The sequence below is a fragment of the Camponotus floridanus genome, unplaced genomic scaffold, assembly GCF_003227725.1.
Source record: "Camponotus floridanus strain SB8 unplaced genomic scaffold, Cflo_v7.5 scaffold56, whole genome shotgun sequence".
NCBI classification, from domain to species: domain Eukaryota; kingdom Metazoa; phylum Arthropoda; class Insecta; order Hymenoptera; family Formicidae; genus Camponotus; species Camponotus floridanus.
The window spans coordinates 1,025,954-1,040,790 of record NW_020229725.1 but is presented as its reverse complement, the minus strand read 5'-3'; the positions used below and the strand labels follow the sequence as shown (position 1 = coordinate 1,040,790).

The 14,837-nt window shown below is 29.6% G+C and overlaps 1 protein-coding gene across 2 annotated transcripts; it reads left to right on the top strand.

Annotated features, from left to right (window-relative positions):
- The first annotated feature begins 263 nt into the window (after window positions 1-263).
- LOC105251903 (nose resistant to fluoxetine protein 6-like) lies at window positions 264-11,654 on the top strand. Of its 2 annotated transcripts, none has more exons than XM_025412771.1 (13): window positions 264-579; window positions 785-1,024; window positions 5,168-5,382; window positions 6,392-6,612; window positions 6,690-6,781; window positions 7,563-7,744; window positions 7,949-8,115; window positions 8,478-8,646; window positions 8,960-9,156; window positions 9,552-9,681; window positions 10,040-10,229; window positions 10,359-10,501; window positions 11,022-11,654. In XM_025412771.1, exons 2-13 carry the CDS (start codon window positions 811-813, stop codon window positions 11,430-11,432), a joined length of 2,331 nt encoding a protein of 776 aa, XP_025268556.1. In that variant the 5' UTR covers window positions 264-579; window positions 785-810; the 3' UTR covers window positions 11,433-11,654. The 2 variants fall into 2 exon arrangements, with proteins under 2 accessions (XP_025268556.1, XP_025268557.1); XM_025412772.1 differs by having other exon boundaries at window positions 774-1,024.
- Window positions 11,655-14,837: the final 3,183 nt, after the last annotated feature.

The window sequence follows — 14,837 nt, the reverse complement described above, 5'->3', positions numbered from 1 at the left end:
CCAACTTCCTTCCGCAGATTTCGTTCCCAGTTTCGCTCACCGTTATTGAATTCCTGGCTGCGGCTATCGTATCGAGCTTCTTCCCACTTTCTGACGGCATTTCTCTTCGCGTATGCGTAATCCTCACTACCGTCGATAAGAAGAGGAGATCCGAGATGGCCAGTGTCGGAGGAGTTCGGAATGCTTCCCTTACTCCCAACATGCGAGCGCTTCGTATATATAAGTGAACCGACGCGCTGACAGAACGTAATCCACAGTCACAGTCGCAGTTTTGAGTTTTGTTTCTTTTTAACAGTCGCGGATGCGCGACATTCGTTCGCACGTGGCATCGCAAGGACGCACGCTTCCGCACAAAACACGCGCTTCCGCGACGACGACGACGACGACAGGACGCTGCGCACCCCTTTCGAGCGCCTGCCATGCAACGAGACGATATCAGGCCAATATTTGTCTCTCTTCATCTTTCGTTCGAGTAAAACTTTATTGTGCAAGACACAACCCCCTTGTTTTCCGAATCGCTAGAAGAATTGTCAAACGTCGTCTAATAACGCTGAGATAATTCTGTTAATAATAAAAAAGGTATGAGAGAATTAATTGTTGTTGACTTGTGAAATATAATAAAGACTAGAAAGTTTATCTTGAAAGAAATAAGATATGTCATATGTCATATGTCATTGTATGAATCAATTTTTATTCGAGCCTGCCTATCTCTGATTAATTTTTTTCGAATATATAAGAAGGAAGACAAATAGAAGAAGCTTTAATATAACTAGTATTCAAATAGGAGGAAGAAAAAAACGAAAAGAAAAGATGGAATTAATGCATTCAAGATGGGGAATATGTATGATTCTCTTTTTGAGTCTGATAACAGTGATGGAAGTCTGCGGAAAGAGACCGGATATTATCCTTGGGGAAGTCCTCGTGAAATCTTTCGTACCCGCAGATTCCGCCTCACCGAAATGCATCCACGATAGCCAAATTTATCTCAATGCACTTGAAAAATATACACCATGGGCACTTCAAAGTGAGTAAAAAATTAAAAATCGATACATTAATCAACATATTAATTAAGTATATACACAGCCTTTCGAATTCTACCATATACAATCTAAATTTGAATAATTATTAATTTTAAGATTAGATTCTTCATATTGATTATATTTATTATATATTTCTTATCTTTATATTTTGTAATTTTGATAAATTAAAATAATTTTAATTTTTCTCGAATAATAATCAATTTATTTAGCGTTTTTATTAAAATGTATATACTTGTCTGGCATTTCTTAAGCTATTTCTGGCTCTTACTTAAGAAAACTTCGAAAAACTTAACATATATAATTTTTATATATAATTTTTATATATATTGGAATATTTCAGAATTTATATATTCTACTCATATAAGAACACTATTTCGAATATATTTTTCGTTATATTGATAATTATTATATTGATAATTATATATCTAAATTGAGATTCCATTAATATTAATGTTATATTTATTTTATTATTCGGAGAGTATATCGCAATAAATAGATTAAGAGTGTTATCCTCTTATATTTAAAACAAAGGGGAAAAAGCAACCGACTTATTTTCCGAATAATAAAATAAATATAATATATATATTAAACTACATAATATTCTATTTAATTTTTTAAAGAGCGTGTTCCTTACCTAAAAATTTAAAATAAAAATCTAATTTAATAATTATCTTTCATGTAATAGTGTTCTATGCATATTTCGTATTGACTGTGATTTTTTTTCTCTGTGTATGTGAAAATAACTGGAGTTCTTGAACGGAGGAAGGTTAACGCGAGAAGAAAAACGTTATATAATCTTTACGTATTGTTATACTGTCACGAAATGATTCCGATTATGCCACCATGTTTAATCGTTCAATGTAATTATCGGACATTGCACGCACAATTATCTCTTTCTTTTGTGAGAAATTATCAGGAGATATCGCGGAACATGTGAAATACGTATCTCTAATTAACAGATATCGATCTCTTTCGATAAAAAAAAGGGAGATCGCGATCGATAACTATGGAAATTATATTTCTTCCCGTTAGTTCAATGCACTCTGCGAGGATGGGTTGTGCAAAAATGAGATGTCGTAAAATTTTATGTCATCTTTTTAGATTTGCAGAAGGTCCCGAATAAATTTCGATCGTCGACATTTTAATTGCGTGATTTCGAGACAGATACGTCCAGATCGATATCAAATATAGATACACTCGAGGAAGATGATATCGATATGAAGTTGAATGTATGATCGAAAGAACCTTGTATCCATTTTTGCGAACGCGAATTATCGTTTCCATGACACTTGGACTAGCACAGATTAACGAATGACATTGATCTGATTGATATTAATAGAGTAAATGTCAATCGGTGACAACATCGGCTGTTACAAAATGGTTAACCCACGCGTCGTTGTTGACGCGTATGGATCCCGCTATTATGGATCATCGCTGAATAGATCATTGTTGTTTTGTGTTCTATGACATCTCTTATCTCGTCGGGGATAATTATTTAGCGGATATGTTTACCATTGTTCATACGTCAATGCGCAAATTGTATTTAAATAATATCCATATAAACACTAATGTACTTTTATTCCTTTTGACACTAGTGCCAAAAATTTTATCATTCTCGATAAAAATATATAAAATATATTTTTATTTCATTAAAAATATGTACATATGTATGCCGATTGCTACATATAAATATATATATATTTAATGACAAAAAAATTTGGACTGTTTAATAGCAAAGAATAGATATTAATGAAATATATTAATGAAATTTAGAAAGAATAGATATTAATGATATATATTAATGAAATTTTTGATTGATTAATAATTATCAATTAAATCAATAGTAAATTACTTAATTAAATTACTTAATTAAATTACTTAATTAAATATATTAAATTACTTAATTAAATATGTGTATCTCAAGAAGTATTTAATAGCAGAAAAAATAGATTTATCAGTTTACTGAATATTTTAGAAATTAGATAAATATTTAGAGCAGAAGATAAATATTTAGAGAAAGAAAATTAATTATCACTGTTTCTCAGAATTCCTCCTACTTCTTAATTATAAATTTATTGTGAAATTAATAGCTTCTATAGTTGTATTCTAAAATACATTGTATCCTAAAATATATTTTTTTTTATATTTTTACGTCTAATTTAAAATTACGAAAAACAATATTGAATGAAAAATACTAAAAAGACTCTTCAAGGACCGGCGCAGCAATCTCTCGCGATGCTTGGACGAGGATTATTAGCATTAAAGAGCGCTGTTGAAGAAAAAAACAATTAACGATTCGTCGCGCGTAGAAACAATAATATTGACCGATGTAATTGGTATGTGCGTCGTACGCGCGAGACCAAACTGGGTCAGCAAGATGCATCCATGAGGCCGATGACCGTCCTTGTGTATCAGGGATCGCCTGTGATTGATCGGTCGATCTTTTCCTGGCCTGTAAATCGCTTAATTACTGGTCCAACTAGTTTGCGCGTTTCTTCGACCATTGTTTCACAAGAAACATGTGTAGTCAATAGTGGATTTCGAGCGTCAATGATTCAGAAACGTTCATCAAGCCCCTTTTCTGCAAACGTTCACATTTTAGAAATAAAAAATATCTTACATTTTATCTTTTAGCTATTTTTTATTCGTTAAGTTTCTTATCAGGAGTTAAAGTTTACCGAGGACATTGACATCGCCTATCGTGTAATTTATATATAAAAAAATGCTTGCTATCGCACATTCGGGATTAATTAAAATCCGAAAGAGCACGAACTAATTTAATTTTTCGGTACAAAGTTTTATTCTTTCTTCGATTTAATCAATCGTTTCGCAGCGCACGATTCCGCGGATCGTTACTGTATCAGCGTATCGCGCGATGCACTTCCGCAGCTAATGCACTCGTGACATTGACGTTGCATAGCGCGATCATAGAAGCAGTACCAAAGGATCGCCTTGAAATCACGTTCGTCCGTGTATACATTGCGGGAGATGAGTAATAATATAAATCATAGAGCATGACGCAGTTCTCCCAGTACGGTTTAATAATTTATCGTTATTCTTAGAGAATTGAACGCAACTTTGATCAACGCAAATATCTGCTTCTCATATCTCCTGCCGCAATTGAATTTAATCGATCGTACATTAAGAGACCTTTCCTCAAACTAATTTGCTTATCATGAGAAAAATAAGAGGATATATAAGTGGAAGGCTTCAGATTTGAATAAATCTTAATCATGTATTAACTGTAAAATCGTAGAAAGCGAGATAGATTTCAAAACACCACTAGATCAACGTCCATAGAAAGCATACAAGATAAATTGATAGAAAGTCGAAAATTACAGCGACAAAGTTGATACATTCTTTAATGATTTCAATTGTATTTTTTGTTTAAAAATACATATTATGGTAATGTGTGTATTATGTTCGATGTACAACAGGGGCATTTATATATTCTGTAACGATGACAGAGAATTTAATAAGCGACTAACCTTTGTGAGGGAATCCATATTAGATCAACATCTTTAGCGATTATCCTCTTTAATTGAGTTTGTATAATAATAATTCCGGATATTCGAACGTGAGAAAAAATGATGCTAGCCGATTGTGGCGTGGATTGAGGACAGAAGAACGCCTTGACTACACCTGCGCCTGTTTCAACCGGTTTTAAACTGTGTGTTTATTATATTTGTTAAATGTCAAAGCCGGAATGTCTGAATATCGTAATAGCCGGAAAAACGCTACAATGATCAACGCATCGATAGTAGATTGGTAGTAGCAAGCTTTGCAAAATGGAATTAATGCGAACTGAAGATTACTCTCAAGATTCTTTCTCTCCATCAAATCTTCTTTCACGTTTCTTGTAGCATCTTTTTTCCGCGTCACTTTTATCGTAGCTGAGACGAAATATTCGTTAAAAATTTTGTATGAGATAAACATTAAATACTTATTAGGCTTTTCTCAAAAATCGCAACGACAGCTCCGATCTTCCATTGCAAAGCTGAAAAGAGAGCTCGCTCTCGCTCGTTAAAATCTCTATCTGATTATTAATGATACTATAGTTCTCTCTCTCTCTTTCTCTCTCTTTGTTTTCTTTGTGAAGAACAGAGATTCGATGCTCTTTGTTGCAGTGTACGACGCTTCGGCTAAAATACCATCCGGCATAATCACTGGCAATTATATACAGCTGGGCAATTTCGACGAATGCTTACTCGTGAAGAATGAACATGGCTTCGTCGGGCAAGCTTGCAACGTGGCGGTGACATTCGAGATAGCCGCGGATGACGGTGCGCCAAGACAAGAGTTGGACTTAGGAGATTTACTCGTGAATGTCGCGATCGCATCAGTAAGTTTGTATTAATGCTGTAGATTATCGTACAAAAATCTATATGTCAAAATTTATAAGTTTCTCTATATGTATCCACTGGCATAAATAATTTGTGCTCGTCGGTGCCGTTTCATACGGAAGGCCGGTCGGAAGCCAACATGCACGCGAATACCTCCACCGGCACTTATTTGGTCAGCGAGCGAACTTTCAAAGATCCTCCGTGGCAATTGGCATTGCATCCATCGAGTGATACCAACATCGCTCTGGAGTCGTATCACTGTGAGGTCTGGATAGTGGTTTAGAGCAGTTCTCCGCAAAAGACTCGAGTTCGATTCTCGATCCAGCCACTTGCGCCTCACATATTTTTCTAGTCTGCGAATATTGTTTTCTAGCAATTATTCGTTAGGCTGAAAAATGTGTGAGTGTTCTCTCCACAGGATATACGTCAATGCCGTTGCCACGGATTCTGTCGTTCGTTGATCAAATGGGCGTATAAACACGTCTGACCTCCACATACATCCCTATCTTTTTTGGAAATAACTTGAATATGCCCAAAAATAATTTGATATAAATAACTTGAATATGTCCAAAAATATTTTTAATTTTCAAGGAAATATGAACACTTTAAATCTTAAAAGGACGATATAAAATAGTTTACCTAATAATATAAGAGAGATGCATAATTTCTTCTATAAATAAAAAACTACTAAAAAATAATTTACATTTAGAAATACTAAATTTTATAATTATATAAATTTAGATATAATAATTAGGGATAAATCAAATTTAATTTCTAAATATATGAGATGCAATATTTAATTTTTATTTAATATTAATTAATTTTATTTAGTTAAATTTTCTTTGTTTGCAAGAACATTTATTCTAAATCTGAGCAAAAAATATAATTCTATTTATTCAATAAACAAAAAAAAAGAATAAAAACCATAAATAAAAACAAATAAAAAAAGTAAATAAAATAAATAAAATAATGGTCCAGTAAAATATTTTGATATATCTTATGACATAGAATGCGACAAAATGGAGGTCTGGTATGACGGTCGATTACACATGGATGTGGTGCGTTCCATCCACGTGTAATCATACAGAAATTCAGAATGCTGTGGAGTTCGCACTTGATTCACTGAAAGTAGAAGAGCGTGTAGACATGATTGTTAGAGTTTCTAAAGAATCATGTCAAACCTTAGAGAGCGTTAATTCAACGTGGGATTATACTGATTTCAGTTTTATGTAAATACAACTATTCGATTATTCAAGTATCAATTTTTTATAAAATTTATAAATAACGAAAATTTCTGAAATTTTAGACTAGTCGTTGCATTTATCTTAATTCTGGTTATAGCCAGTACGACATATGACATTGTGAAATCGTATTGGGACATTACATCGGATTCAAAAGGTAATATAATAGCATATATATATATATATATATATATATATATATATATATAATAAAAATATATGTGCTTTTTATACACTATATAATATACAGTGTATAAGACAATCTATAATTTGCTCAATTATCTTTAATATATTTAAAAATTATGTCTTCGAATTTTTCATAGTATTCAGAAATCATGATTACATTGATAATCAATCTTATATTATGCCTGTGTATGTGTAATATCATGTTTTAATTAATTAAAAATTTATTAACATTCATAATTTGGATGCTATCAATCTATAACATTTTTTATTTTGTTACTTTGTCTTATCTGAATAATTTTTGTCATGTTCATTCTAAACTTCAATATGATTCAATATTCGCCTTTCTGCTCTCTTACCCGTTCTTATATCGTTCTATAAAATTCTGTACTTTTTTTTTTGCTGACGTTAAATATTTTGATTTATTTATTGCTTCATGAGATGAGGTCTTCCTACTTTTTTCGTCATGTTTTCAAATCTCATTAAGGAAAAGATATTTTGAAAGAAGAGAAAAGATAAACATTAAGGAAAAGAAATTTTGAAAGAAGATAAAAGATAAACATAAGGAAAAGAAGTTTTGAAAGAAGATAAATCTAAACATAAGGAAAAAGATAAAAGATAAACATAAGAAAAAAGAAAAAAGATCAAGAGTAAAAATTAAGATAAAATAAAGGAAAATTAATAGTGATATGACTCTTTGTAGCTATCTTTACGTCTTGTTTCCTGAAAACTAATAGTGATATGACTCTTTGTAGCTATCTTTACGTCATTTTCTTTGTATACAAATGGAAAGAATTTGTTACGGACAGATAGAAACCGAGAGTCTATTAGCTGTCTAGATGGTATACGTTTTATCTCCATTTGTTGGATAATGTTTGGGCATACATATTACATGGCGGCAATTGGTATCAAAATGAACCTTACGCAGATTCGACAAGTAAGTGCCGAATAGTTTTATAGCTTTTTTACAAATTAGCAGCGAAAATTATTTATCTATTATCCAATTTCTATTATCAACAAAGAATTTATTTTTTACATTTGTTAAATATATAATTTAAAAAAATCGCCTTATCCGTTCACGTATAATTATAAAAATCTGCATCCTTTAATTTTTGACATTATTTTTGTTATCACAAAAAAGATGCATCACTATTGGAACAACATGCTGGTACTCAACGGAAACATCGTCACAGATACTTTCTTTCTTCTGAGTGGCACTCTGCTTTCCTACACTGAATTATTGAAGAAGGAACGAGCCTCAAAATGGCGTTTCGATTGGATAGGACTTTATATTCATCGTTATATAAGGTACGTGAATGTATAAATAAACTATAACCTTTTTCGCATAATCCTCGACAATTTAAGTTTCAAATCTTCAAAAGTTTCAATTTAAATTCTTTATTGATAATAGAAATTGAATAGATACATAATTTTCGTTGCCAATTCGTAAAAAATGTAATATGTATGCCTATATATTATCCAATAAATACATCTTACTCTATATTTTAAAATTATATTCACCGATATTATATGTATAATACTAATCTAAACAAGTAAATTATATGATTTTATTTTTTTTATTATCGTATTATTAGATATTTCTATTTTTTCTTTTATATATTTTTCAAATTTTTGCGTATATCTTGTTTTTCTTTCGATATATCTTTTAGATTGACACCAGCCTATGCGATGATGATAGGCTTCTATGCCACATTGTTATATAAAATCGGAACGGGACCGATTTGGGACAAATGTGTTAGTAACGATACCAATTTTTGCCGCAAGAATTGGTATCTAAATCTTTTTTACATTAACAATTTCGTCAACGTGGCAGACATGGTAAATTATTTCTTTGATTAAGGCTTTTTTAAATGCATGTTCTTTACCATATATCTTTTCGTTATTAATCATCGTATCAAATATTGATTGTGTATGTTGAACTATAATTAATGATTATTTTCCATATAGTCGAAGAATTGTAGATGTGTGACATGGCACAATTTATATAAGTGCTATTTATCTTTTCGTTGTCTGTGTAATATATTCTTATTATTTTTTAGCTATTTATTATTCTTTTTAGTATAAATTTATTAAATCTTTTCCATATTGTGAAGATGCAATCCTTTTCTTACTTTTTTACGTTTATTTCTAGTGCATGTCTCAATCTTGGTATCTTTCGGTTGATATGCAGCTTGTTTGGCTATCGCCGCTTGTACTTTATCCTATACTGAAGTTCAGGAGCCTCTACCGCAACATTATTTTCATTTTTTGCTTTCTTCTCTCGATCTTAGTGCCGTTTGCTATAACATTTGCACATCAGCTAACGGGTACAATGCTTTACTACAAGAAGTGAGTGTAAAATTTCAATTCAATTTTTTGTTTAAAAATTATTTTACTAAAACATTTTTATTCGAGAATATTTTTCAAAATATAAATATGATCAATCCTCCAAATTATTTATTTTTAATTTAACTTAAATATTTTATGTGTATTTAGTATTAAATACACATAAAATATTTAAATTTTATTATCATAATATGTAACTTAGATGTATATTGTGTAATTTTTTTTCTATAATTGAAAAAATCTTCATGAGTTTAGATGGTTATCAAATAATCATAAAATTTTATATTATCTTACGTGATCATTATTTTAAATTATATTTTATTGACAAAAATCGTATGACATTTTATGCCGCATTTAATTATTTAATTTAATAATCTCTAAAATGTTATATTTTGTAGCCCAATGGACGTAGCTCAAGTATACTTAGAAATTTATACAAAAATATATACTAGATTTGGGTCTTATATCGTTGGATTAGGCCTTGGATATATCTTATACAAGACACGATCCAAAGTCAAGATACCTGTTGTAAGTATTATTTATACATATATAATTAATTTTAATATATTTATGCTTTTCTATATTTATCTATTTTCTTACTCAATATTTGAAAAAATGAAATTGACAAAATTTAAGAATAGATTACAATCATTTTCTTAATAATTCATATTATATATATGTTTATTTGTGTATATATATATATATATATATATATATATATATATGTATATATATGTATATATATATATATATATGTATATATATATTTTTCTTATTTATAGACATATATATTTATATATATTTATATATTTATATATACTTTAAATTTTAAGAAAAAATAAAATAAATATATTATTATCGTATGTTATACGTTTTTTATGCACAGAAGTACGTGATTTCTGGTTGGCTGATTGCCATTCTGATCGGTTTTGCAGTCATTTTCGGACCGCGTGGCATGTATTTTGACGATCATATCTACAATAAATTGGAAGCAAGTTTTTATGCAGGTTTCCATCGACAGAGCTTCGCGTTATCAGTCGCTTGGATTATTTTTTGCTGTGTGCACGGTTATGCAGGTAATCAAAATATGCGCGCTCATGAGATAGATAATTACTAAACCGGATTACGTCACCGGATTACGGATTACGTCAACATTTTAGCATTTACCGAAACTTCTCTTTGCTTATGCTGTTCATTTTTTCAAGGTCCCGTGAATCATTTCCTCTCTTGGCGCGGATGGATACCGCTCAGCAAATTGACTTACTGCGCTTATTTGTGTCATTATATTTTCCTAATATACGATAACGGAATCACTCGTACCGACGACAATTTAACAACAAAAAATGTGGTGAGTAAGAGAAATCAAAACATTTTTTAAAAATATTTTCATAGAAATATATACATATAGTATATGAGAAAGATAGATGTATATAATAAATTATTTATTGTTGGTTAGTTAGATTATTTCTGAGATAAGAATTTCATAACATATTTATTTTTATTCGCACAAGATACAATATCTAATAGTTAATGATAATTAATAATAATCAATAATAATTAAATCACATAATTTAATTTTTCTAAATATAATATAATAAAATAAAAATAAAAAAATTAACTTCAAAATAGCTTAAATTTTGATGCATATTAAATTTTATCATCGTTTATGATTAACGTATATAATTAACGATTTTTCTTGTAAAATTTTTATTGTTGCATTTGATTTAATTTGAAGTTTTTAATTTATATATGAAGGCAATATTAATTATATTATTTCCTTATCTTAGATATGATATTATAAAATATAATTAAATCAAACGTAATAATAAAAAAGGAACAGTAATAAGTTTTCTCATTTATTTTGTTAGCTACGCACATTTTTCACCAATTTCATGCTCACGATGATACTATCAGTATTATGGAGCCTCTGTTTCGAAATACCTTTTATGAACATGGATCGTATCCTTTACTCTGGCCGAAAACATCAGAATTACAAATACAAGACGGAATCCGATAAGAAAATCTGTGAATCGAGCGAGCCTTCATATATTAATCATGGTTTAGAGAACGATATTGTTAACAAAAATCTTACAAAAATCGCTGATGAAAATCGTGAGAATAGTGTAGTTAGTGTAGTACATGAAGAAGCAGAGACAAATCACAGTAACACTAAATGCGACGACGCACAGAATGTGGATATTGACAAGAAAAAATCCGATCATATCAACATTGATTTTTACTGTATTCAAGATAAAGATTCAAATTCGAGTGAAAAATAATTATTGTTAGTTAACATCGACCTTGCTGATGGCATAAACTAAGTCATTATTTAAAAAATAAAAATTATTATATGACATGGTTTGTGTGTGATAAAAGCTATAAATCAGAAATATCTAATATATAACAAGATATATTATATAACAAGAGAAATAAAGTATAAAAACATATATAGGATGTCAGGGCTATGTTGACAAAAAAAGTTCTTGTAATTTACTTCGAGAGTTTTTAAAAACACTATAATAAAATATTTTTTCATCGAGTATTTTTCGAGTTATGAGGCTTGAAATAATTTCTTAATTTTTACATAAATCATAAAATATCTAATAAAATATTCATTTTTCGATTATCTTATCTCAATACTTTTATGTATAAAATAACGAGAGGAATCAATTGATGTAAAGAAAACACATAATTGTTTCGACGAAAAAATAATTTGCATGTAGTTTGCAATTAACAATATATTTTTTCGTCGAAACAATTATGTGTTTTCTTTTACCAATTGATTTCTCTCATTATTTTGTACATAAAAGTATTAAGGTAAGATAATTGAAAAATAAATATTTTACACTACATATTTTATGATTTATGTAAAAATTAAGAAATTATTTCTAGTCCTGACACCCTGTATATAAGTATATATGTAATAATAATATATAATAAGAAAGAACTTTAAAGAGAGAACTATTATAGAGTTTGTTTAGAATATATATCGGTAAAATATATTATATCGATAAATATATAGTATTAGCTAAAAATGTTTCATAAATTAAGGAAATCAAGTCATATATATATAGACTATGAAATATATGACTTGATTTCCTTAGTTTATGAAACATTTTTAGTTAATACTATATATATATATATATATATATATATATATATATATATATATAAATACATTTTTAATGGATAATTATATAAGAGAGAATATTATTTTTCTATTTTATCAATTTATAATAATATTAATGTTTTATGGCTATAATATGATTATTGTGATAAAGCGATATACGATTATTTTTAATCAATTAAGAAAATATGCTAGATTATATATTGTAAGATTTTCGCGCAAAGAGACTGTAATTTTAATGTAACAAGAGTGAAAGCGCCAGCACCGATTTATCGATGTTACTTGCAGTATTAAATTAAGACAGTTATAATCAAAGGATGCATTTAAATTTACACTATATAAAAATAAAACTTAGAAATTACTTAAAGAAGCTTCTCTTACAAAATTGTAAGTATATTATAGCTTATACTCTAAATAATAATAATGTACTAAAAGGAAGTAAAGAGTATAAGAAACATTATCTCATACTCTATCTAACTTTTTATTTTTATCATTGAATTATTTTGACAAAGTGTGACGTAAATACTTTTTAATGTTTAACATTTTCATTTAGACTATGAAAGCATTTTTTCGTTTTATTTAAGTCAAAAATATTGTAAGTTATTCGCATGAATAACAGTATGAATGTTTTGATGAAACCTGTTTATGTGCATCATTTCGAATTGATTTGAAAAATCAACCCGTTATAATTCCGGAGTAAAGTTCATTACCAATAACCCATATCGTTGTTGTATTGTTTATTTAGGCTCTTTACCTCTCACATTTCCCTTCTTTCACACGCGCAATGCGGACATATGTATTGTACCCTTTAAGAGAGAAGCGGCTAGTTTCTCTCTGAACAGATTCGAGCGCTTAGCGGCCCAAAAGTAAGTCGAGAAAAAACAACAATGCCGAGTCTGTGCGAAGTCTATGGAGAAGTAATCGATACCCTGACTCGATACCGTGACGGTCGGAGGAAAATTTGTCCTTTATTCGCTTTTCGAAAAAGATCATTGCTATCTAAAGAAAAAAAATACTTCAGAAAGCGATAGTCGAAATATCGATCAAATGCTTAAGTGAAAAGAAGAGAAAACTAAGCATGAATATCTAAAACTAAGTATGAATATATGTGGGAATTTAATGGCATCATTAACAGGCGAAGGGTTGATGCGAGAGCAATCGTAACACGTGTGAAAGACACCCCGGAGACACATTCGCTGCCGTGGGAAAAAGAAGTGCGAATTTTCAGGAAACATTTAATATATGCTATTAAATTCGATTCAATTTGCAAAAGTTTCTCGTGTTGATATAACATTTGATACAATTTTGCTCACAGATTTATTTTATCATATTAAACTCCAAAAATCATGAGTTTAAAATTTTCTTCATTATATTATATCACACATATTTAGAAAGATATAAATTTATTTTTTTCGTTCCTAAAATCAAATAATTTAAAAGATTTTGATAATATAAAGTATTTTAAAATATTTTGTAATGATGAGAGAGAGAAAGAGAATGTTAAAATTTGTATTTTGCTAAAATAAAGATTAATCTCACTCAATTCTATTCATTATTTCTTATTAAATTATTTTCTTTATTATATAAAATTTTAGTAAATTATTATTATTTTATTAAATTATATTAAATTAAATTTTATTAAATTATTGTATTAAATTATTATTTATTAAATTATCTAAATACATATTTGCATATTTATTTATGAAATTATCGCATATGCATATTTATTTAAAATATTTTCATCTATTTATTTAATTTGATTATCAATTAATTCATTTATCAAGGAAATTTACGTGCAAATTTTCGTTCATTTAATCTAATTAAATTAATGTCTAAGAATATTTTTCTATGACAGTATTACATCTTTTACTTCTCGTCAAAGGGTTAACGTAATTGGCCGATTGCACATTTGACGGCGGGGGCGCGTCTACATCTCAATGCATTTCATAATTGCAAAAGAATCGGTGGCATGTTGGGTCGTTACGTGAATTAGGGGAAGCATGGGGAGGAAATTGTGCCGAATGTGGAGCGATACGGGTGCACGGGGTACAGTGGCATAGAGACGCGTTGCCCGATAGTGGCACCCTGTAGCGACAGAGAGAATAGATTTCACTCGGGTCGTCATCCTCGAGGTGGCAAGTGGTCGACATCTGCGTGGCCGTTCGTTTTCCGCAATGAAAACGTAATGAAACGACTGCTGGGAGTTGGAGATATTTGCCTATTCTTTCTCCCGCGCTCTTTTTCCCTCGTTCGTTTCTTTTTTTTTCACGCGCTATTAGCATGCACAATGAAATGCGTAAATGATTCGGCATAAGCATTATATTTCTCCACGACAGATAGTGTTTATATTTATAATATTATAGACGCGTATGTGTGCCGCTGATTTATTATAATTAAGCTAAAGTGAGATGGAATCTGATTCTCGATTCAGTCCGATCTGTTTCTCTTTATTCTATGATACTTATTTTTTGATAAATAGACAGAAATTATGTGGAAAATTTTATATTTATGTATTACAAAAATTTTAAATACATAAATTAATCAGAAATATGGTAAA

Excerpts from the sequence above, each read along its gene's own strand:
- LOC105251903 (XM_025412771.1), top strand. The coding sequence starts at position 811 with ATGGAATTAATGCATTCAAGATGGGGAATATGTATGATTCTCTTTTTG. Across the intron at positions 8,116-8,477 it reads TATATTCATCGTTATATAAG|ATTGACACCAGCCTATGCGA; the intron begins GTACGTGAATGT and ends TATATCTTTTAG. Across the intron at positions 8,647-8,959 it reads TCGTCAACGTGGCAGACATG|TGCATGTCTCAATCTTGGTA; the intron begins GTAAATTATTTC and ends GTTTATTTCTAG.